Genomic DNA, 21,737 nt, shown 5'->3' with positions numbered 1-21,737 from the left:
GGAAGACACCTTCTTCAAGCAGTGGTACAGGAAGAAGTCTGCATCCTTCGAGAAAAACATGATTTTCATGCAGGACAATGCTCCATCACACGCGTCCAAGTACTCCACAGCGTGGCTGGCAAGAAAGGGTATAAAAGAAGAAAATCTAATGACATGGCCTCCTTGTTCGCCTGATCTGAACCCCATTGAGAACCTGTGGTCCATCATCAAATGTGAGATTTACAAGGAGGGAAAACAGTACACCTCTCTGAACAGTGTCTGGGAGGCTGTGGTTGCTGCTGCACGCAATGTTGATGGTGAACAGATCAAAACACTGACAGAATCCATGGATGGCAGGCTTTTGAGTGTCCTTGCAAAGAAAGGTGGCTATATTGGTCACTGATTTGTTTTTGTTTTGTTTTTGAATGTCAGAAATGTATATTTGTGAATGTTGAGATGTTATATTGGTTTCACTGGTAAAAATAAATAATTGAAATGGGTATATATTTGTTTTTTGTTAAGTTGCCTAATAATTATGCACAGTAATAGTCACCTGCACACACAGATATCCCCCTAAAATAGCTATAACTAAAAACAAACTAAAAACTACTTCCAAAACTATTCAGCTTTGATATTAATGAGTTTTTTGGGTTCATTGAGAACATAGTTGTTGTTCAATAATAAAATTAATCCTCAAAAATACAACTTGCCTAATAATTCTGCACTCCCTGTACATAAACACAAATACACACATACACACACAAACATACACAAACAGACACACAAACACACACACATAAACACATACAAACACACACACATATACACACATACACAAACACACACATACACACGCACACACATAAACACACATACACACACAAACATACAAACACTCATACACAAACACACAAACACACACACATAAACACATATACAAACACACACATATACACACATGCACAAACACACACATACACACGCACACACATAAACACAAATACACACATACACACACAAACATACAAACACTCATACACAAACATACACACATAAACACACATACACACACATATACAAACACACATATACACACATACACAAACACACACATACACATACACACACAGGCGTACTGGAATATTGATATTATTATTGAATGGGTTCACATATAATTTGTCTGCCTAATTTTGATGCTGTGTGCTGTGCATATGCCCATAATGTGTTCCAGAGACTGGTATTGTCAATATTATGAGGAAGGTGTAAGAGCTTGGTGCTGTAATCTGTATAATAAACTATGGATAAGTCTAAATTATTCTATTACTATCTAATGGGTGCGTTTTGTTCGCAGAGTGATCAGAGCAGTTGAACAGTGGGTCGTCAATACTCTGGCAACCTGCTTGCTTGCTCTGCTGCAAAGTGTCCCTAGAAATATTTCTGAAATGTTGGCTATGACACACGTACACACACAAAGACACACATATAAACACACACACACACACATATACATACATATACACATACACACACACATATACACACATACACACACATATACACACAGACACACATACACCCACAAACACACATACATATACACACAGACACACACATATACACACACACACACACACATATACACACACACACACACATATACATACATATACACATACTCACACATATACACATACACACACATATACACACAGACACACATACACCCACAAACACACATACATATAAACACAGACACACATACACATATACACACAGACACACACATACATACACGCACACACACACACATATACACACACACATACATATACATACACACACGTATACATACATATACACATACTCACACATATACACACAGACACACATACACATATACACACAGACACACACATACATACACGCACACACACACACATATACACACACACATACATATACATACATATACACATACTCACACATATACACATACACACACATATACACACAGACACACATACATATACACACACACATATACACATACACATATATAGATACACACACAGACACACATACACCCACAAACACACATACATATACACACAGACACATATACACACAGACACACACATACATACACGCACACACACATATACACATAAACAAACAGACACACACAGACACACACACATATAGGTAAACACGCATACACACATACACCCACAAACACACATACATATACACACACACACATATAAACACACACATATACACACACGCAGACACACATACACCCACAAACACACATACATACACACACACACACACACACACATATAAACACACACATATACACATACACACACATATACATATACACACATATACACACACAGACACACATACACACACAAGCACACATACATATACATACACAGATATACACATACACATATATAGATACACACACAGACACACAAACACCCATATACACACAGACACATATACACACACACACACACATACACACAGACACACACACATACATACACACATACACATAAACACACATACACACACAGACACACACACACATATATAGGTACACACACAGACACACATACACCCACGAACACACATACATACACACACACACACACAAACATATACACATACACACACACATATACACATACACACATATACACATACAGACACACATACATACACACATATACATAAAAAAACACACGCAAACATACACACACATATACACCCACAAACACACATACATATACACACAAACATACACACATATACATATATACAAACACACACATAGACAAACACACATACACATACACACACATACAGTATCTCACAAAAGTGAGTACACCACTCACATTTTTGTAAATATTTTATTATATCTTTTCATGTGACAACACTGAAGGAATTACACTTTGCTACAATGTAAAGTAGTGAGTGTACAGCCTGTATAACAGTGTAAATTTGCTGTCCCCTCAAAATAACTAAACACACAGCCATTAATGTCTAAACTGTTGGCAACAAAAGTGAGTACACCCCTAAGTGGAAATGTCCAAATTGGGCCCAAAGTGTCAATATTTTGTGTGGCCACCATTATTTTCCAGCACTGCCTTAACCCTCTTGGGCATGGAATTCACCAGAGATTCACAGGTTGCCACTGAAGTCCTATTCCACTCCTCCATGACATCATCACAGAGCTGGTGAATGTTAGAGACCTTGTGCTCCCCCAACTTCCGTTTGAGGATGCCCCACAGATGCTCAATAGGGTTTAGGTCTGGAGACATGCTTGGCCTGTCCATCACCTTTACCCTCAGCTTCTTTAGCAAGGCAGTGGTCATCTTGGAGGTGTGTTTGGGGTCGTTATCATGTTGGAATACTGCCCTGCAGCCCAGTCTCCGCTTCAGTATGTCACAGTACATGTTGGCATTCATGGTTCCCTCAATGAACATGCAGGCCCAGACCATGACACCCCCCCCCCCCCCACCAAGCTTGACTGTAAGCAGGACACAATTGTCTTTGTACTCCTCACCTGGTTGCCACCACACATGCTTGACACCATCTGAACCAAATAATTTTATCTTGGTCTCATTGGACCACAGGACATGGTTCCAGTAATCCATGTCCTTAGTCTGCTTGTCTTCAGCAAACTGTTTGGGGACTTTCTTGCGCATCATCTTTAGAAGAGGCTTCCTTCTGGGACAACAGCCATGCAGACCAATTTGATGCAGTGTGCGGTGTATGGTCTTAGCACTGATAGGCTGACCCCCCACCCCTTCAACCTCTGCAGCAATGCTGGCAGCACTCATACGTCTATTTCCCAAAAACAACCTCTGGATGTGACGCTGAGCACGTGCACTCAACTTCTTTGGTCAACCATGGCGAGGCCTGTTCTGAGTGGAACCTGTCCTGTAAAACCGCTGTATGGTCTTGCCCACCATGCTTCAGCTCAGTTTCAGGGTCTTGGCAATCTTCTTATAGCTAAGGCCATCTTTATGTAGAGCAATAATTCTTTTTTTCAGATCCTCAGAGACTTCTTTGCTGTGAGGTGCCATGTTGAACTTCCAGTTACCAGTATGAGAGAGTGTGAGAGCAATTACACCAAATTTAACACACCTGCTCCCCATTCACACCTGAGACCTTGTAACACTAATGAGTCACATGACACGGGGAGGGAAAATGGCTAATTGGGTCCAATTTGGACATTTCCACTTAGGGGTGTATTTACTTTTGCTGCCAACCTTTTAGACATTATTGGCTGTGTGTTGAGTTATTTTGAGGGGACAGCAAATTTACTCTTTTATACAGGCTGTACACTCACTACTTTACATTGTGGCAAAGTGTTATTTCTTCAGTGTTGTCACATGAAAAGATATAATAAAATATTTACTAAAATGTGAGGGGTGTAATCACTTTTGTGAGATAATGGCCCATATTTATCAAGCTCCATACGGAGCTTGAAGGGTCGTGTTTCTGGCAAGTCTTCAGACTCACCAGAAACACAAGTTATGAAGCAGCGGTCACAAAGACCGCTGATCCATAACCTGTCCGCCTGCTCTGAGCAGGCGGACAGACATCACCGGAAATCAACCCAATCGAGTATGATCGGGTTGATTGACACCCTCCTGCTGGCGGCCGATTGGCCGTGAGTCTGCAGGGGCGGCGTTGCACCAGCAGCTCTTGTGAGATGCTGGTGCAATGCTGAATAAGGCAAGCATATTGCTCGCCGTATTCAGCGAGGTCCAGCGGACCTGATCCAGACTGTCAGATCAGGTCCGCCAGACCTTGATAAATAGAGGCCACTGTATATACATACATACATACATACACACACATATATACATACACACACACACACATATATACATACACACAAACATATATATACAGTACATACATACATACACATACATACACTCATACACAAATTAATATACAGAACTATTTGCATGCCTAGACACTACGTACAAATGAATACACAAACACAAATTTTCATAACCACATACATCCACACAACATATACACACACATACATATACACACATACACATATATACATACACACACACATATACACAGACACACAAATAAACTTGCAGAACTATATGCATGCATAGACACTACTTACAAATGCATACACAAAAACAAATTTGCATAAACACACACACACATAAACACACAGATACACGCATATGCCCACACAAACATGTTCTCATGCTGTTTAATATTCCTACTGTTTAATATAAGCCATGGCTCCCTTTTTAAAGTCCTTATTTCATGTTTATTTTAAGTCACAATGTAGTTTGCTATAATTCTCCAGGCCGCTCTTTTGCTGAAGCCATATTTTTTTAAGAAAATTGTTATTGGATGGTAGAACCAATGAGAAGCTTTGCAACCAATGCTGTGCTAGATTACAAGGGGTGCACTAACTGTTATGCACAATCAAAAAGGGGTAGCGTATTATGCATTGAAAGTAAACATATTCGCTTGAGAGCAATTGAATTTAACTCTGACTGTTAAAAAATATTTTAAAAAAGATTTTGCATTACAAAGTAATACGGTTTCAAAGATATGAGGTCTCAGGTATTAGAAAAATAAAAGGAAAGTAAAGGGATACATACATAGACATGTCTAAATATGTATGTGTGTGTGTGTATATATATATATACATACAGTATATAAATATATATATATGTATGAATTAATATATATTATTTATTTATATATGTATTTATGTATTTACAGACATATATACACATATAAACATAAATACATGTGAATACATATATAGACATGCTAGTGCTTTGCAGTCAAGTAGCTGAAAACATGAAAAAACAGATTTATGCAATATTCTAATTTAATAAAATGTTTAACTATGTATTTAATGTAAATATTTCCCATTCCAATGTTCTTCACATAAGAGAATATGTTCTAAGTATTTTTATATAGATAGTCCTATATATACCGTATATGTATAAACTTCAAAAAAATAAAAAAATATAACACTTCCGCTCTCTATTAAGTGCCAGATTAGTGGCACGCTAACCGTTTAGCACAAGCAATATCGGGTTTATCACAGCTTCAAAAATACATTTAAAAGTACGGTTACACTCTTAATAACAATAGCCTGCTATTTTTCTTTTGATGTGTGTATTTTTAGCCACATATAAAGTACCTCTGGTAATATTGCATAAAATCCAATTTGTCTATATTGTCTTTTTTTTCAAAAAACATAATTTTAGTGTCTAATTACTCACCTTGTGCTTTTTATGTTCGGCATTGTTCACGTGGCATTTTGTGTTCTCTCCAAACCCTGGATCAGTGATGAAGAAAATAGCAACTGAGGACAGGTAATTATAGATAAAACTAAAAAGGAACAGTCACTAAGCCGAGATCATGCTAATGAATCAAATGTTCCCTAAAAGGTAACACAGCTCGCAAAGATTTCCCAGAAAAATAGGATGAGAAGCTTTTAAGTCACGACCCAGACAATAAGTAATGCTTTAGTATTCTAACCTTGCCTTTCGTTAATGTCCTTCTATTTTTAAATTCAATTTCATCCATATTTCTATATGCAAAGGTCAATTATTATGAAGCACAAACTCTATTCTAGCATCAGTGACAGTGACAATCCTATACTGGTCAGAATCAGCAGCTAAATGGACATTAGAATCAAATCTAAATTATTAAAACTATTCATGTATTTTACTTGTATTTCCTGTAACTTAAAGGGACATTCATTTTTAGTTTATAGCTTATAAAATGACAGTAAAGTCAAAATTAAACTCATGATTTAGAGCATGCAATTAAAAAAAAAATATTCAATTATTATTATCAAATTGTGCACTTTCTGTATATACAGTCACTTTCTGAGGTACCAGATCCCATTGAGGCTGTGCAAGAGTTTATAGTGTAAACATACTAAACTCAGATTTGCTGATGGTTGTCACATGATATAGAGGACAGAGAAATGGAAGGAAATTCAAATTTGTCAGAAAAATAAAAATATTAAATTGCTCATCTGAGAATAGTAAGTGTAATTGTGTAGATGCAATTCTGAAGAATTTATATTTTTAGTTTTGGTAAAATGGACACTGGATATTTTTTTTATTTTGTTTTACTGCTTGTGAGATGTCCCACTGTGCTACATTCACACATATTGCAAGTGAAAATAATAGCTAAAGTGACATTAAATTAACTGAATTCAAAAAAGCAATATTTAGATCATAAAATAGTTTTGCATAAAATAAATTATTTCAAAGCAGTTTAAACTGATTTTGATATTAGCAGGAAATATATGTATGATCCAACTAATCCCTAAGGACAGATTTATTACTGGCTGATAAGTACACCCCCTGATCTATTGGGGGACAGTAACATGCCCCACAAGCATAAAAACAAAAATATTTATTTTGGAGCAGGAAGAAGAGAATGTTTAAAAAAAAAACAGAAAAACTGTACCACATTAAGATGTAGTACAGTTTTTCTGTTTTCGAAAAAATATATAATATAATAAACTTTTTTCATTACAGCAAAGAATAAATTATGATAGTGCTCATGTATTTATTAATTAAATGTTGTGCAAATGATGAAAGGGAGATATGAAGTTTTTATTGCATGATATGGTACAGGTAAAATAATTTAGCAGAGGTGATAATGGACAACATTGTCTTGCTCCATTAACCATAAAGCTAATTTTTTATGTTCTGCCAAAAACACAACACATTTGTTCTGGATGAAACCATGTAATTACGATGAATAGTCTGATTATTAAAGTGATAATTGGACTAGACTAAATGAGAACCCATTTGTGAAACTAATGTTTTGGGGAAATAAACTGCCACAACATCACAACTCAAACATAAGGGAATTTATAAAGATTTGTTCCTACACCTCATTAAAGCTGCAAGTTGTGAGTTAAACTCCTATAAAATCAATCACATGCATTGGCATTACAAAAACACCTTAAACACTTTACAGAAACTCACATGATTTGCTTATTCTCCCCTCTCTCTGTACTTGTTGCAGTCATATACCGACCCCCTGGCTCCTCATCTCAATTTCTAGATCACTTGGCTGCCTGGCTACCTTATTTCCTTTCCTCAGACACCCCTGCCCTCATTCTTAGTGACTTCAACATCCCTCTTGACAATCCCTCTTGCCGCCTAGCTCCTTTACAATCCATAATAAATGCCTCTGCCAAACTCATTTTCCTTACACGCCGCTCTTTATCTGCTGCACCTCTCTGCCAGTCCCTTCACTGGTTTCCTCTTGCCTCTATGATCAAACACAAAATTCTCACTCTGACATACAAAGCCCTCAACTGCCCTGCTCCCTCCTATATCTCAGACCTTGTCGCCAGATACTCTCCCTCCCGTCTGCTTCGCTCTGCTCATGACCTCCTACTCTCCTCCTCTCTGGTTACCTCATAGCACTTCCGTTTACAGGACTTCTCCAGACTGGCTCCCATCTTGTGGAACTCTCTGCCTTGCTCCACAAGACTCTCCCCTAGTTTTGAAAGCTTCAAGCGCTCCCTAAAGACTCTACTGTTCAGGGATGCTTACAACCTACGCTAACCTTTCTTTATACCAGTTCCACTCCTCCATCGCTATCTCCTGAACCCCATTAGCATGTATGCCTAAGAGTCTAGCTGTTTGTAGATCACCTTCTTAAGAGCTGACTACAACAGTGCAACTTTTGGCGGTGCCCTCTACCCATTTGATCCCTATATTTGTTTTGTTGTACTCCGTCTTTGTTTATAGCGCTGCGGAATCTGTTGGTGTTCTACAAATAACCGATGATAATAATAATAATGTGAAAATTGCTTCGCATTTTACAGGGTTTTCAGATAGTATCACAACAAACCACTTATCACAAAGTTTCAAAGGAACAAAAAGACGCAATAATAAATATTCTAATGCACTAGATCATTTTGAGATTAAATTATTGCTTGCCTTCATCATCTGTTTAACCCTGCAAAGGCGAGGTTCAGCGAGTCTGAAGTGACTTTAAAGGGACAGTCTACACCAGAATTCTTATTGTTTAAAAAGGTAGATAATCTCTTCATTATCCATTTCCCAGTTTTGGATAACCAACACTGTTATATTAATATACTTTTAACTCTGCGATTAACTTGTATCTAAGTTTCTGAAGACTGCCTCCTTATCTCAGATCTTTTGACAGACTTGCATGTCAGGCAATAACTGTGCTTACTGTTAAATAACTCCAAGAGCATGAGCACAATGTTATCTATAAGGCTCACATAAAATACCCCCTCTAGCAGTGTTATGTCAAATGTCTTCAAATAAGAGGCGGCCTTCATGGGCTTAAAAATTAGCATGTGAGCCTACCAAGGTTAACTTTCAAAAAGGAATACCAAGAGAACAAAGCAAATTTGATGATAAAAGTAAATTGGAAAGTTGTTTAAAATGACATGCCCTATCTGAATCATGAACGTTTATTTTTGACTAGACTGTCCCTTTAACTATATAAAATACACATAATGGGAACACATAATACATAGTTAAGTTAATAAACCAAGTAAGGAGCTATCAGTCACTACCAATAATAAACAACAAATTCAAAAATAATTCAGCGCAACATTATATTTAGCAAACTAAAGAGTGACCAAACACAGCTGCATTACTTATAATTATTTATATTAGTGAGGATAATACAATACTAAATGTCAAAATTAAACTTTCATGGTTTACATAGAACATGCAATTTTGAGATTTTTTTTTTTTCAATTTACTTCTATTATCAAATTTGCTTCATTCAGAAGAAACCATTTTTGTTTGCCCGTGCATATGTCTACTAATGAAAGACGTGATGAAGTTGATGATTGGCTGATACACATGTATTTTTTTATGAGTGTGTAGAGTTTAACTGATCACAAAATAAACTATTCTAGCAATACTATAAATTTACTTTTGACTTTCCCTACCTTTACAACACTATAAAACGTGTGCACATATGGTAAAATACACTCCAGCGCACCCACTAAGATCCTACAATGACCTGCTACTTTCATCTTCGATTATCACCTCTTCCCATGCTAGACTGTAGGACTTCTCTCGTTCGGCACCTACCCTCGCGCTGTCAGACTTTTCCCAAATCTGACTTCTTTTAAACACTCCCTAGAGACATTTTTGTTCAGGGAAGCCTATCACCCAACTCAGTAACAAATTATATTTACCTAATAACTGCCCTCATCTAACTCTGTATTAACATCATTCTCACCATGGCAGCCCTCCCCTCCTGTTTCTCACCCTCCTACCCTTCTAGATTATAAATTCCTACGGAATAGGGCTCTTAATTTCTACTGTACTTGTTTGTCACAATTTGTTTTGTATCTTACAAGTTTTTTTTATTACATTTTTATTTAAATGAATTGTAGCCTTGGATATTTTGGCGCTTAATAATATAATAATAATAATAATAATAATAATAATAATAATAATAATAATAATAGTAATACAAGGCAGATATGATTTGATTATATTTAGTAAAATGTATTTATAATTTCAAAATAATTTAACTACCTTTTAATGTGACATTTTTCCAAGCAATTCACTTTTTTCTCAACATGACACTTTTAAACATCAAAAAAAAAATAATACTCAACAGATTCAGCTGCATATCAGATAGAAGAAAAGTTGTTAATTAATATTTTGCAATAAACATTATGTAAAAAAAACAGAGCCCAATGTCACTTTTTATATGCAGCAAATAATCGTGTTTATGAAAAAGTTATCCTGCTGCGAAAAAGTCTTGAAGATGTGAAGATTGTTTTATTATAGAAAAAAATATCATGTTGCTTTTTTAATTAATTTTGCTTCCAGAAATTGTAATCCATTATTTAATTATTGTCTTTCAATTAACCCCAATATGTATTTCAGATTCAGTCAATGCAGTCCTACCGAGGCAATTATTTAAGGTGCCAATCATTTGTTAAGGCTTGTTCTTAATTACATGAGTTTATCATCGTGCTTAGAACTCAGCGGGTGGGGAGCTCAAGCTAATCACAGAGGAAAGATGTTGATACTAAATATACATCTCAAGCACTTTATCGGTAGCAAATGTTTCACTTTGTTTAAATACAAATAGAAAAGAAGATGTGTTGACTAAGTGCAGATTCAATTTTTTTTTTCATTACTTCAATTTTTAAATTGTATAAATAATTGTCAGAGCCTTAGTTCATGTTAAATCATACATTTAAAGGGACAGACTACACATCTTAAAGTCTTAGAGTAAGCTGCAACTAGTCTCCTTTCACTTTCTATATCATGCAGCAGGAACAGTAAAAAAAGTTATTTTAAAATAAATATTGTTTCTGGCTATTTTGAAATGGCTGCTAAGCTCAAATCAGCCAATAGGATTTCAGTAGCTCTCATCCTATTGGCTGATTTGAAAATTTCAGCTAATAGGAATGCAAGGTACCGCAATATAAAAGGGGTACCTTGCATTCAATCTTCAGTGTGCAGTGGACGATCACATGAAGAGGACCTACACGTCGCTGAAGAGCGCTGCCGTTGAGGAGGACCAGCACTCTGGATCTGCGCATCCACAAAGACCATTCCGCACCTCCGGCAAGAAGAAAGAAGATGGTCCTGTGATGGATGAAGACTTGGAGAAGATGGATGTCCAGAATTCAAGAATGGTGAGGGGTTTTTAAATTTTTTGGGATGGGTTTTTTTCTTTTAGATTAGGGCTTTTTTATTTTATAATGGGCTTTAAAAGAACAATGCCCATACAAATGCCCCTTTAGGGGCAATGGGTAGCTTAGTTTTTTTTAGTCAGGTCTTTTTTATTTTGGAGGTTGGGTGGGTGGGGGGTTTTACTGTTAGGGGTTCATTTTAATATTTTTTAGGTAAAAGAGCTGATTGCTTCAGGGCAATCTTAGAAGGAATGCAACCACAAATCAATTGCAAAGGTATGTACATGAATAGCACTCAACATCTAAAGGGAAGAAAGAGCCATATTGTCATACAATGGAAACCGTCCATATGGAGGAGGGAACATAAGACTTAACTTTTAATAATAAATATTAAAAACAAAATGTAGAGTCGAATTAACACATGAGTCTAATACATGACTAAAATACTTATGTGTGTGTACTGAGGCAGCAAGAGATATTTGATAATATGTTGGATTTAGGATCTCCTAGAATAGGTTAGGTATGTGTCACCGATATACACTGCAATGATGCAGAAGTATGAAAGGGAGAGTTCAAGTATTATTACTAGGAGACTCCTATTGGCAGTAATACGTAGTAACAAACAGAGTTCTATAGTAGCACCTTAATTGGACACAGTGCCTCAACTGGGAGACAAGTGACCGCTACATAAGTAGTTAAACAAAAATGAATATCTAGGTCACTTCTGTTATCATCAGACTAAAAAGAGTACGCGGGAATGATAATTATACTAGATATATCTCAGGAGTAAAGCAAGTGATTCACCTGGAGGTATAAAACTTGTGTTACTGTTGGTGCCTGGGAAATCGTACTGGTCAGGTCAACAAAGGTACCATTGGAAAATAAAATTGCACGTAAATAAAGTTAATATTAGTAGCCATAAAGTAACAGAAAAAAGGGGGGGGTGTAACACAATAAAATTATTTACTAGAATATTTGAGTAAGTAACGTGCAGGTATTATCCACAGTGCGACAATGGGTACTAAGAAAAAATTCTAGTCATGTGCCAGAATTAATTTTAACTAGTAGTGTTTTTTTAAATACAATTATTATAGCGTGTGTGCCCACAGCTGACTGTAGATTCACATGAGTAAAAGACAGTGCTGCAGTACTATAAGAGAGAAACTGTATTACAATACTCTATAACGGTAGTATAATGTGAAAAGGTGTCAATGTTATATCGCAACTGAAGTGGTTGCAAATAGATTCCATCCGGAGAAGTAAACAACCAGATTATTTCTATTATGAGTGAGCAAAGTTGCTACCATTAAGGCCAAACACCATATGGTTGGTAAAGCTAATAATATAGTTAGCTGTATTACGATTGTGTATCAACTTTTAGATAAGTATTCTAAATCTGGATGCAGTTAGATCGGTTGGTACATTAATGTTCTCACTACAAATGTAGCTTAGAGTTTATAATAGATAGCTGAACTGCTCCAACTAGAGTTGAAGGTTTTAAATATTTGCCAAAGTATATAGTTGCAAGTCAGCACTTATTTACGTTCTAATAGAAGGGTTTCCCTACATATTGTTAAGAATTAATTACGGTAAGGTACATCAGTTAGCCGCTTCTATGGTATAAGTGTAGTCATCTAATTTACATGAACATTAAGTCCCAGGCGAAATTCAACTATTTAATACTAAGTCCCACAAGTTAACACAACTGTTTATAGTTAAAAACAGAGACAAGAAGTCCCCATCAGCCCTGACATGTTTCGCCTTTCGGCTTTGTCAAGATGAAAAAAGAAATTTTTAAAAATAAAAACAAATTACTCCTAATCTAATAGCCCTATCAAAATAAAAAAGCCCCCCCCCCCCCAAATAAAAAAAAACTAGCCTACACTAAACTGCCAATGGCCCTTAAAAGAGCCTTTTGCTGGGCATTGCCCCAAAGAAATCAGCTCTTTTACCTGTAAAAAAAATACAAACAGCCCACCAACAGTAAAACCCACCACCCACACAACCAAACCCCCCAAATAAAAACCTATCTAAATAAACCTAAGCTCCCCATTGCCTTGAAAAGAGCATTTGGATGGGCATTGCCCTTAAAAGGGAATTTAGCTCTTTTACTGCCCAAACCCTAATCTAAAAATAAAACCTACCCAATAAACCCTTAAAAAACCTAACACTAACCCCTGACGATCCACTTACAGTTTTGGAAGACCGGACATCCATCCTCATCCAGCCGGAGAAGTCTTCATCGAAGCGGGCAGAAATCCTCATCAAAGCGGCCAGAAGTCTTCATCCAGACGGCATCTTCTATCTTAATCCATCCAGCACGAAGCGGGTCCATCTTCAAGACATCCGGCGCGGAGCATCCTCTTCTTCCAATGGTCAACGAAGAATGAAGTTTCCCTTTAAGGTACGTCATCCAAGATGGTGTCCCTTACATTCCGATTGACTGATAGAATTCTATCAGCCAATAGGAATTAAAGAGTAAAAAATCCTATTGGCTGATCCAATCAGCCAATAGCATTGAGCTTGCATTCTATTGGCTGTTCCAATCATCCAATAGAATGTGAGCTCAATCCTATTGGCTGATTGGATCAGCCAATAGGATGAAAGCTCAATCATATTTGCTGATTGGATCAGCCAATAGGATTAAAGTTCAATCCTGTTGGCTGATTGGATCAGCCAATAGGATTTTTTACCCTTTAATTCCTATTGGCTGATAGAATTATATCAGCCAATCGGAATGTAAGGGACACCATGTTGGATGACGTACCTTAAAGGAAAACTTCATTCTTCGTTGACCATAGGAAGAAGAGGATACTCTGCGCTGGATGTCTTGAAGATGGATACGCTCCGTCTGGATGAAGACTTCTGGCCGCTTCGATGAGGACTTCTGCCTGCTTGGATGAGGACTTCACCGGCTGGATGAGGATGGATGTCCGGTCTTCCAAAACTGTAAGTGGATCGTCGGAGGTTAGTGTTAGGTTTTTTAAGGGTTTATTGGGTGGGTTTTATTTTTAGATTAGGGTTTGGGCAGTAAAAGCTAAATGCCATATTAAGGGCAATGCCCATTCAAATGCCCTTTTCAGGGCAATGGGGAGCTTAGGTTTATTTAGATAGGTTTTTATTTGGGGGGTTTGGTTGTGTGGGTGGTGGGTTTTACTGTTGGGGGGGTGTTTGCATTTTTTTTTTACAGGTAAAAGAGCTAATTTCTTTGGGGCAATGCCAAGCAAAAGGCCTTTTTAAGGGCCATTGGCAGTTTAGTGTGGGCTAGGGTTGTTGTTTTTTTTTGGGGGGGGGCTTTTTTACTTTGATAGGGCTATTAGATTAGTAGTAATTCATTTTTATTTTTGATCATTTCTTTTTTTATTTTGTGTTTAGTGTTTATTTTTTTTGTAATTTAGATAATTGTATTTTATTAATTTAATTTATTTAATTTTATTGTAATGTTAGGTGTTAGTGTAACTCAGGTTAGGTTTTATTTTACAGGAAAATTTGTATTTTTTTTAACTAGGTAGCTAGTAAATAGTTAACAACTATTTATTAACTAGTCTACCTAGTTAAAATAAATACACACAGCTGTGAAATAAAAATAAAACCTAAGCTAGCTACAATATAACTATTAGTTATTTTGTAGCTAGCTTAGGGTTTATTTTACAGGTAAGTATTTAGTTTTAAATAGGAATTATTTAGGTAATAATAGTAAGTTTTATTTAGATTTATTTTAATTATATTTAAGTTAGGGGTTGTTAGGGTTAGGTTTAGGGGTTAATAGGTTTATTATAACGGCAGTGTGGGCGGTCGGCAGATTAGGAGTTAATAATATTTAAATATTGTTTGCAATACGGGAGGGAGGACTCTGCATATGTAATCTCGCTCCTTGTATCTAATCCTCTGCAGACTGGCCCTTATCTCAGTTCTTTTTATAGACCTGCATTTTAGCCAAGCAGTGCTCACTAAAATAAGTTAATGGGAGTGAGCACAATGTTATTTATATGACCCCCATGAACTTGTGCTGTCTACCCGTGAAAAACTGTCTAAATGCAGTTAGGAGCTGGGCTTCAAGGGCTTAGAAATTAGCATATGAGCCTACCTAAGTTTAGGTTTCAACAAAGAATACTAAGAGAAAAAAGCAAATTTGATGATAAAAGTAAATAGGAAAGTTTAACTTTGACTAGACTGTACCTTTAAGAAGCAGAAACTGCTTTTTTAAATCTCTGTCACCTCAGAGGTGGCAAGATCAATCACCCTGACACTTGCTCGTTTGGGGTGATTGACATTCCCTAATCTAGCGCAACTAGTTGTGCCAGAGCAGGGCGGCATTGTGCAATGTTACTTTTTGCCGTGCAATACAACATTGCAAGTGGCAATTGCAAAAATGTACCACTCTTGCAGGCAGACAAGTTGGCAAGTAGTGAACCAGTCCGCCTTGTAAGGGTGGTACATTTTGGCCATAATATCCTAAAATTTACAACACTAGACAGTGTTCTAATATGAAATAAAAGCGTCAATATATATCCAAGCCTTTAGAATGTATACTATTCAAATTGTTTCTTTTTGTCTTATCTCCAATAATCTATTTTCTGAATCCAGTCTATAACTTCAATTCATTCTTAATTTTAATAACATGCTCATATACTTCTTTAGATCTTACTTTTAGTGCGCCCTATATAAATTTTGTTGCAATTACAACTTAATAAATAAAATACATAAGTAGTGTTGCAGTTGCATCTATAGTTTAATTTAAACTCTTTAGATGAATCAGAATTCCAAAAGCTTTCTGTTTGTAAGACATAAGGACACATGCTACAAACTGGTTTCTTACATTTACATTTTCCTTTTTGAAACCTTCTTTGCAATGTCATTTACTAGGTGCCAGATAGTTTTTTTTTCATTTTTTATGAGTATGAATATGGCCAAAGATACTGAAAATATAAAAACACAAAGCAAACATATCTACAAGAAACTAATGGCTAGATTACGAGTTTTGCGTTAGGCTTAAAAAGCAGAGTTAGCCAGTCCTAACGCTGCTTTTTAATGCCCGCTGGTATTACGAGTCTTGAAGGTACAGGTGTACCGCTCACTTTTTTGGCCAGACTTGGCAATACCGCAAATCCACTTACGTAAATTGCGTATCCTCTTTTTTCAATGGGACTTGCATAGTGCAGGTATTTTGAGTCTGCCACAAAGTGAGCGGTAGACCTTCTCCTGACAAGACTGGTACCGCATTTTAAAGTCAGTAGTTAAGAGTTTTACCCTACAAAGCCGTAGCATAAAACTCTTAACTAAAGTGCTAAAAAGTACACTAACACCCATAAACTACATATTATTAACCACTAAACCGAGGAGCTCCCACATCGCAAACACAAAAAGAAAAATTTGAACCTCTAATTTGCCGAACCGGATATCGCCGCCACTATAATAAATATATTAACCCCTAAACCTCAGCACTCCCGCCTCACAAACACTAGTTAAATATTATTAACCCCTAATCTGCCGTCCCTAACATGGCCGCCACCTGCATACATTCATTAACCCCTAATCTGCTGCCCCCAACATCACCGACACTATATTAAAGTTATTTACCCCTAAATCTAAGTCTAACCCTAACACCGCCCTCACTTAAATATAATTAAAAGAAATCTAACTAAAAATTCCTATCATTAACTAAATTATTCCTATTTAAAACTAAATACTTACCTATAAAATAATCCATAAGATAGCTACAATATAACTAATAGTTACATTGTATCTAGCTTAGGGTTTATTTTTATTTTACAGGCAAGTATGTTTTTATTTTAACTAGGTAGAATAGTTATTAAATAGTTATAACTATTTAATAACTACCTAGCTAAAATAAATACAAAAGTACCTGTAAAATAAAACCTAACCTAAGTTACAAATACACCTAACACTACACTATAATTAAATAAATTTGCTAAATTAAATTAAATCATCTAAAGTACAAAAAAAACCCCACTAAATTACAGAAAATAATAAACTAATTACACCTAATCTAATAGCCCTATTAAAATAAAAAAGCCCCACAAAATAAAAAAAAAACCCTAGCCTAAACTAAACTACCAATAGCCCTTAAAAGGGCCTTTTGTGGGGCATTGCCCCAAAGTAATCAGCTCTTTTAGCTGTAAAAAAAATGCAAACCCCCCCAAATAAAATACTATCTAAAAAAACCTAACCTCCCCATTGCCCTGAAAAGGGCATTTGAATGGGTATTGCCCTTTAAAGGGCAGTAAACTCTTTTGCCGCCCAAAGTCCCTAAAATAAAAATATAACCCACCCAATACACCCTTAAAAAAAACTAACACTAACTCCCTGAAGATCGACTTACCGGGAGACGTCTTCATACAAGCCGGGCAAAGTGGTAAATTTGTATTTATTTTAGCTAGGTAGTTATTAAATAGTTAATAACTATTTAATAACTATTCTACCTAGTTAAAATAAATACAAACTTGCCTGTAAAATAAAAATAAAACCTAAGATAGCTACAATGTAACTATTAGTCATATTGTAGCTATCTTAGGGTTTATTTTATAGGTAAGTATTTAGTTTTAAATAGGAATAATTTAGTTAATGATATTAATATTTATTTAGATTTATTTAAATTATATTTAAGCTAGGGGGTGTTAGGCTTAGGGTTAGACAGGTTTAGGGGTTAATAAATGTAATATAGTGGCGGCGACGTTGGGGGCGGCAGATTAGGGGTTAATAAATGTAGGTAGGTGGCGGCGATGTTAGGGTCATCAGATTAGGGGTTAATAATATTTAACTAATGTTTGTGAGGCGGGAGTGCGGCGGTTTAGGGGTTAATATGTTTATTATAGTGGCTGCGATGTTGGGGGCGGCAGATTAGGGCTTAATAAGTGTAGGTACGTGGCGGCGATGTTGGGGATGGCAGATTAGGGGTTAATAAATATAATGTAGGTGTCGGCGATGTTGGGGGCTGCAGATTAGGGGTTCATAAGTATAATGTAGGTGGCGGCGGTGTCCGGAGCGGCAGATTAGGGGTCAATAATTATAATGTAGGTGTCGGCGATGTCAGGGGTGGCAGATTAGGGTTAATAAGTGTAAGATTAGAGGTGTTTAGACTCAGGGTTCATGTTAAGGTGTTAGGTGTAGACATAACTTTTATTTCCCCATAGGAATCAATGGGGCTGCGTTAAGGAGTTTTACGCTGCTTTTTTGCAGGTGTTAGGCTTTTTTTCAGCCGGCTCTTCCCACTGATTCCTATGGGGAAATCGTGCACGAGCATGTTACACCAACTCACCGCTGACTTAAGCAGCGCTGGTATTGGAGTGCGGTAATGAGGAAAATTTTGCTCAATGCTCACTTCTAGTCTTTTAACAACGGGTTTCTGAAAACTCGTAATACCAGCGCTGTAGGTAAGTGAGCGGTGAGGGAAAACTGCTCGTTAGCACCGCACAGCCTCTAACGCAAAACTCGTAATCTAGGTGTTACAGTTGTGGCATGCAGAGAGGAGGCCAGCAGAATGATTGGCCAGCTCAGTTGGTGGGAGTGGCTGGGCTGCCTGGCAAACAGAGTTAGGTGATTGACAGTGAATATTGGTGGCTAATAGTGGTGGGAGTTTGAATATTGTCAACGTTTTGAAGCTCATCTTTGTTTGAAAAGTTGTGGCTCATCTGATTACATTTTTTAATATCAGACGATACCATTTTTCAAATATCGATTGAGAATTTCTGAAAGATTGGAATAACACACTGTATGGTACTTTATGAAAAAAAAATACTAAAACTAAAGAAATTTAAAAACAAATCTGTTTAAAAAATAAATATCAAATCCATTTACATATAGAATTGTATTTATTTGTTTTGAATCACTTTTACATGTTTTATATGGGATGATTAGCTAGATGGAATTATTGGAACATTTATTATACAATCTTTCTCTGTTTCCTATTTTTGACTTACGCACAAACAGACGATTTTGTTTTCCAATTTCCACTCTAGTTGTCTTTTGACAGAATCATTTTTCATTTGGAATTGTTTTAAACTTACAGTTCACAAAGCTGTATTTCTGAATCAATGTTTTGTTTGTTTTTAAGCTAGCTATGCCAATCAACTTGAGAAAGAAAAGATAAAAAGTAATTTGCAGTGAACCTATAAAATACAATTTGCTGCCAAGTCCACAAAAATTATATCTGATGTCAGTGTGAGAAACTCTACTGTGAGAAACTGTGAAATGCATAGAATCACACTCTTTATAAAAATGTATCTGTTTCATAAATGCCATTGTGCTTATCTTAGTTTATTATATAAATTCAATGAACAGTCAGAATATATGGGCCCCTAGTTATCAAGCCGTCAACCTCAAATACGCTGGAATTCCGCAGCGTATTTGTGGCGAGGCTGATTCGCCTTAGTTATCAAGCCCTGCTGCCCGGCAAAAGTAGAATATAGTGACGTAAGCTTTGATCCGCCAGACACAGTCCGACACAGATCGATTCTTACGTCACTCCAGATGTTCCGAACGCAAGTGCGGCACAATCTGACTACTTTTGCTAGTTATCAAATGACTACCAGGTACGCTCTGCACTTTTCTGGCCCAGCGTACCTGGTTTTCAATCTGCCACCTTGGAGGCGGCGGATCCCATGGGAATCAATGGGAGTCTGACTATAGTGAAAGTTCATGTTCGCTGCTGCCCGACATCCCATTGATTCCTATGGGAGCTGTCTACACCTAACACCCTAACATGTACCCAGAGTCTAAACACCCCTAATCTGTCCCCCCCTACACCGCCGCAACTAAATAAATGTATTACCCCCTAAACCGCCGCTCCCGGAGCCCACCGCCACTCTAATAAACTGATTAACCCCTAAACCGCCGCTCCCGGACCCCGCCGCAACTATAATAAATATGTTAACCCCTAAACCGCCGCTCCCGGACACCGCCACAACTATAATAAAATTATTAACCCCTAAACCTAAGTCTAACCCTAACACCCACCTAACTTAAATATTAATTAAATACATCTAAATAAATATTATTCTTATTAACTAAATTAATCCTATTTAAAACTAAATGCTTACCTATAAGATAAACCCTAATATAGCTACAATATAACTAATAATTATATTGTAGCTATTTTAGGATTTATTTTTATTTTACAGGCAAATTTCAATTTATTTTAACTAGGTACAATAGCTATTAAATAGTTATTAACTATTTAATAGCTACCTAGTTAAAATAAAGAGAAATTTACCTGTAAAATAAAAACTAACCTAAGTTACAATTACACCTAACACTACACTATCATTAACTAAATTATTCCTATTTAAAAATAAATACTTACCTGTAAAATAAACCCTAATATAGCTACAATATAAATAATAATTATATTGTAGCTATTTTAGGATTTATATTTATCTTACAGGTAACTTTGTATTTATTTTAGCTAGTTAGAATAGTTATTAAATAGTTATTAACTATTTAATAACTACCTAGCTAAAAGAAATACAAAATTACCTGTAAAATAAATCCTAACCTAAGTTACAATTAAACTTAACACTACACTATCATTAAATCAATTAAATAAATTAGCTACAAATAACTACAATTAAATACAAATTAATAAACTAAAGTGCAAAAAATAAAAAAAATTAAGTTACAAAAAATAAAAAAAAATTACAAACATTTAAAAAATATTACAACAATTTTAAGCTACTTACACCTAATCTAAGCCCCCTAATAAAATAACAAAGCCCCCTTAAAGAAAAAAATGCCCTACCCTATTCTAAATTATGAAAGTTAACAGCTCTATTACCTTACCAGCCCTTAAAAGTGCCTTTTGCGGGGCATGCCCCAAAGTATTCAGCTCTTTTGCCTGTAAAAAAATACAACTTCCCCAACATTAAAACCCACCACCCACATACCCCTACTCTAACCCAAACACCCCTTAAATAAATTTAACACTAACCCCCTGAAGATCATCCTACCTTTAGCCGTCTTCAGCCAGCCGACCACCGATGGAACAGAAGAGGACATCCGCAGCAGCCGAAGTCATCATCCGAGGGGCGCTGAA

At 36.3% G+C, this 21,737-nt stretch overlaps 1 protein-coding gene across 1 annotated transcript in view; it reads right to left on the bottom strand.

Annotated features, from left to right (window-relative positions):
- Window positions 1-21,737, bottom strand: part of LOC128662479 (uncharacterized) — a 230,244-nt gene that overhangs the window by 98,301 nt on the left and 110,206 nt on the right. The window contains exon 3 of the mRNA XM_053716263.1: window positions 6,285-6,340. Coding sequence (XP_053572238.1) covers window positions 6,285-6,340 — 56 coding nt within the window. The remainder of the gene's footprint in view (window positions 1-6,284; window positions 6,341-21,737) is intronic.

The sequence above is a fragment of the Bombina bombina genome, chromosome 6 (assembly GCF_027579735.1).
Source record: "Bombina bombina isolate aBomBom1 chromosome 6, aBomBom1.pri, whole genome shotgun sequence".
Taxonomy (NCBI): domain Eukaryota; kingdom Metazoa; phylum Chordata; class Amphibia; order Anura; family Bombinatoridae; genus Bombina; species Bombina bombina.
This window is presented reverse-complemented; position numbering and strand designations above follow the sequence as displayed.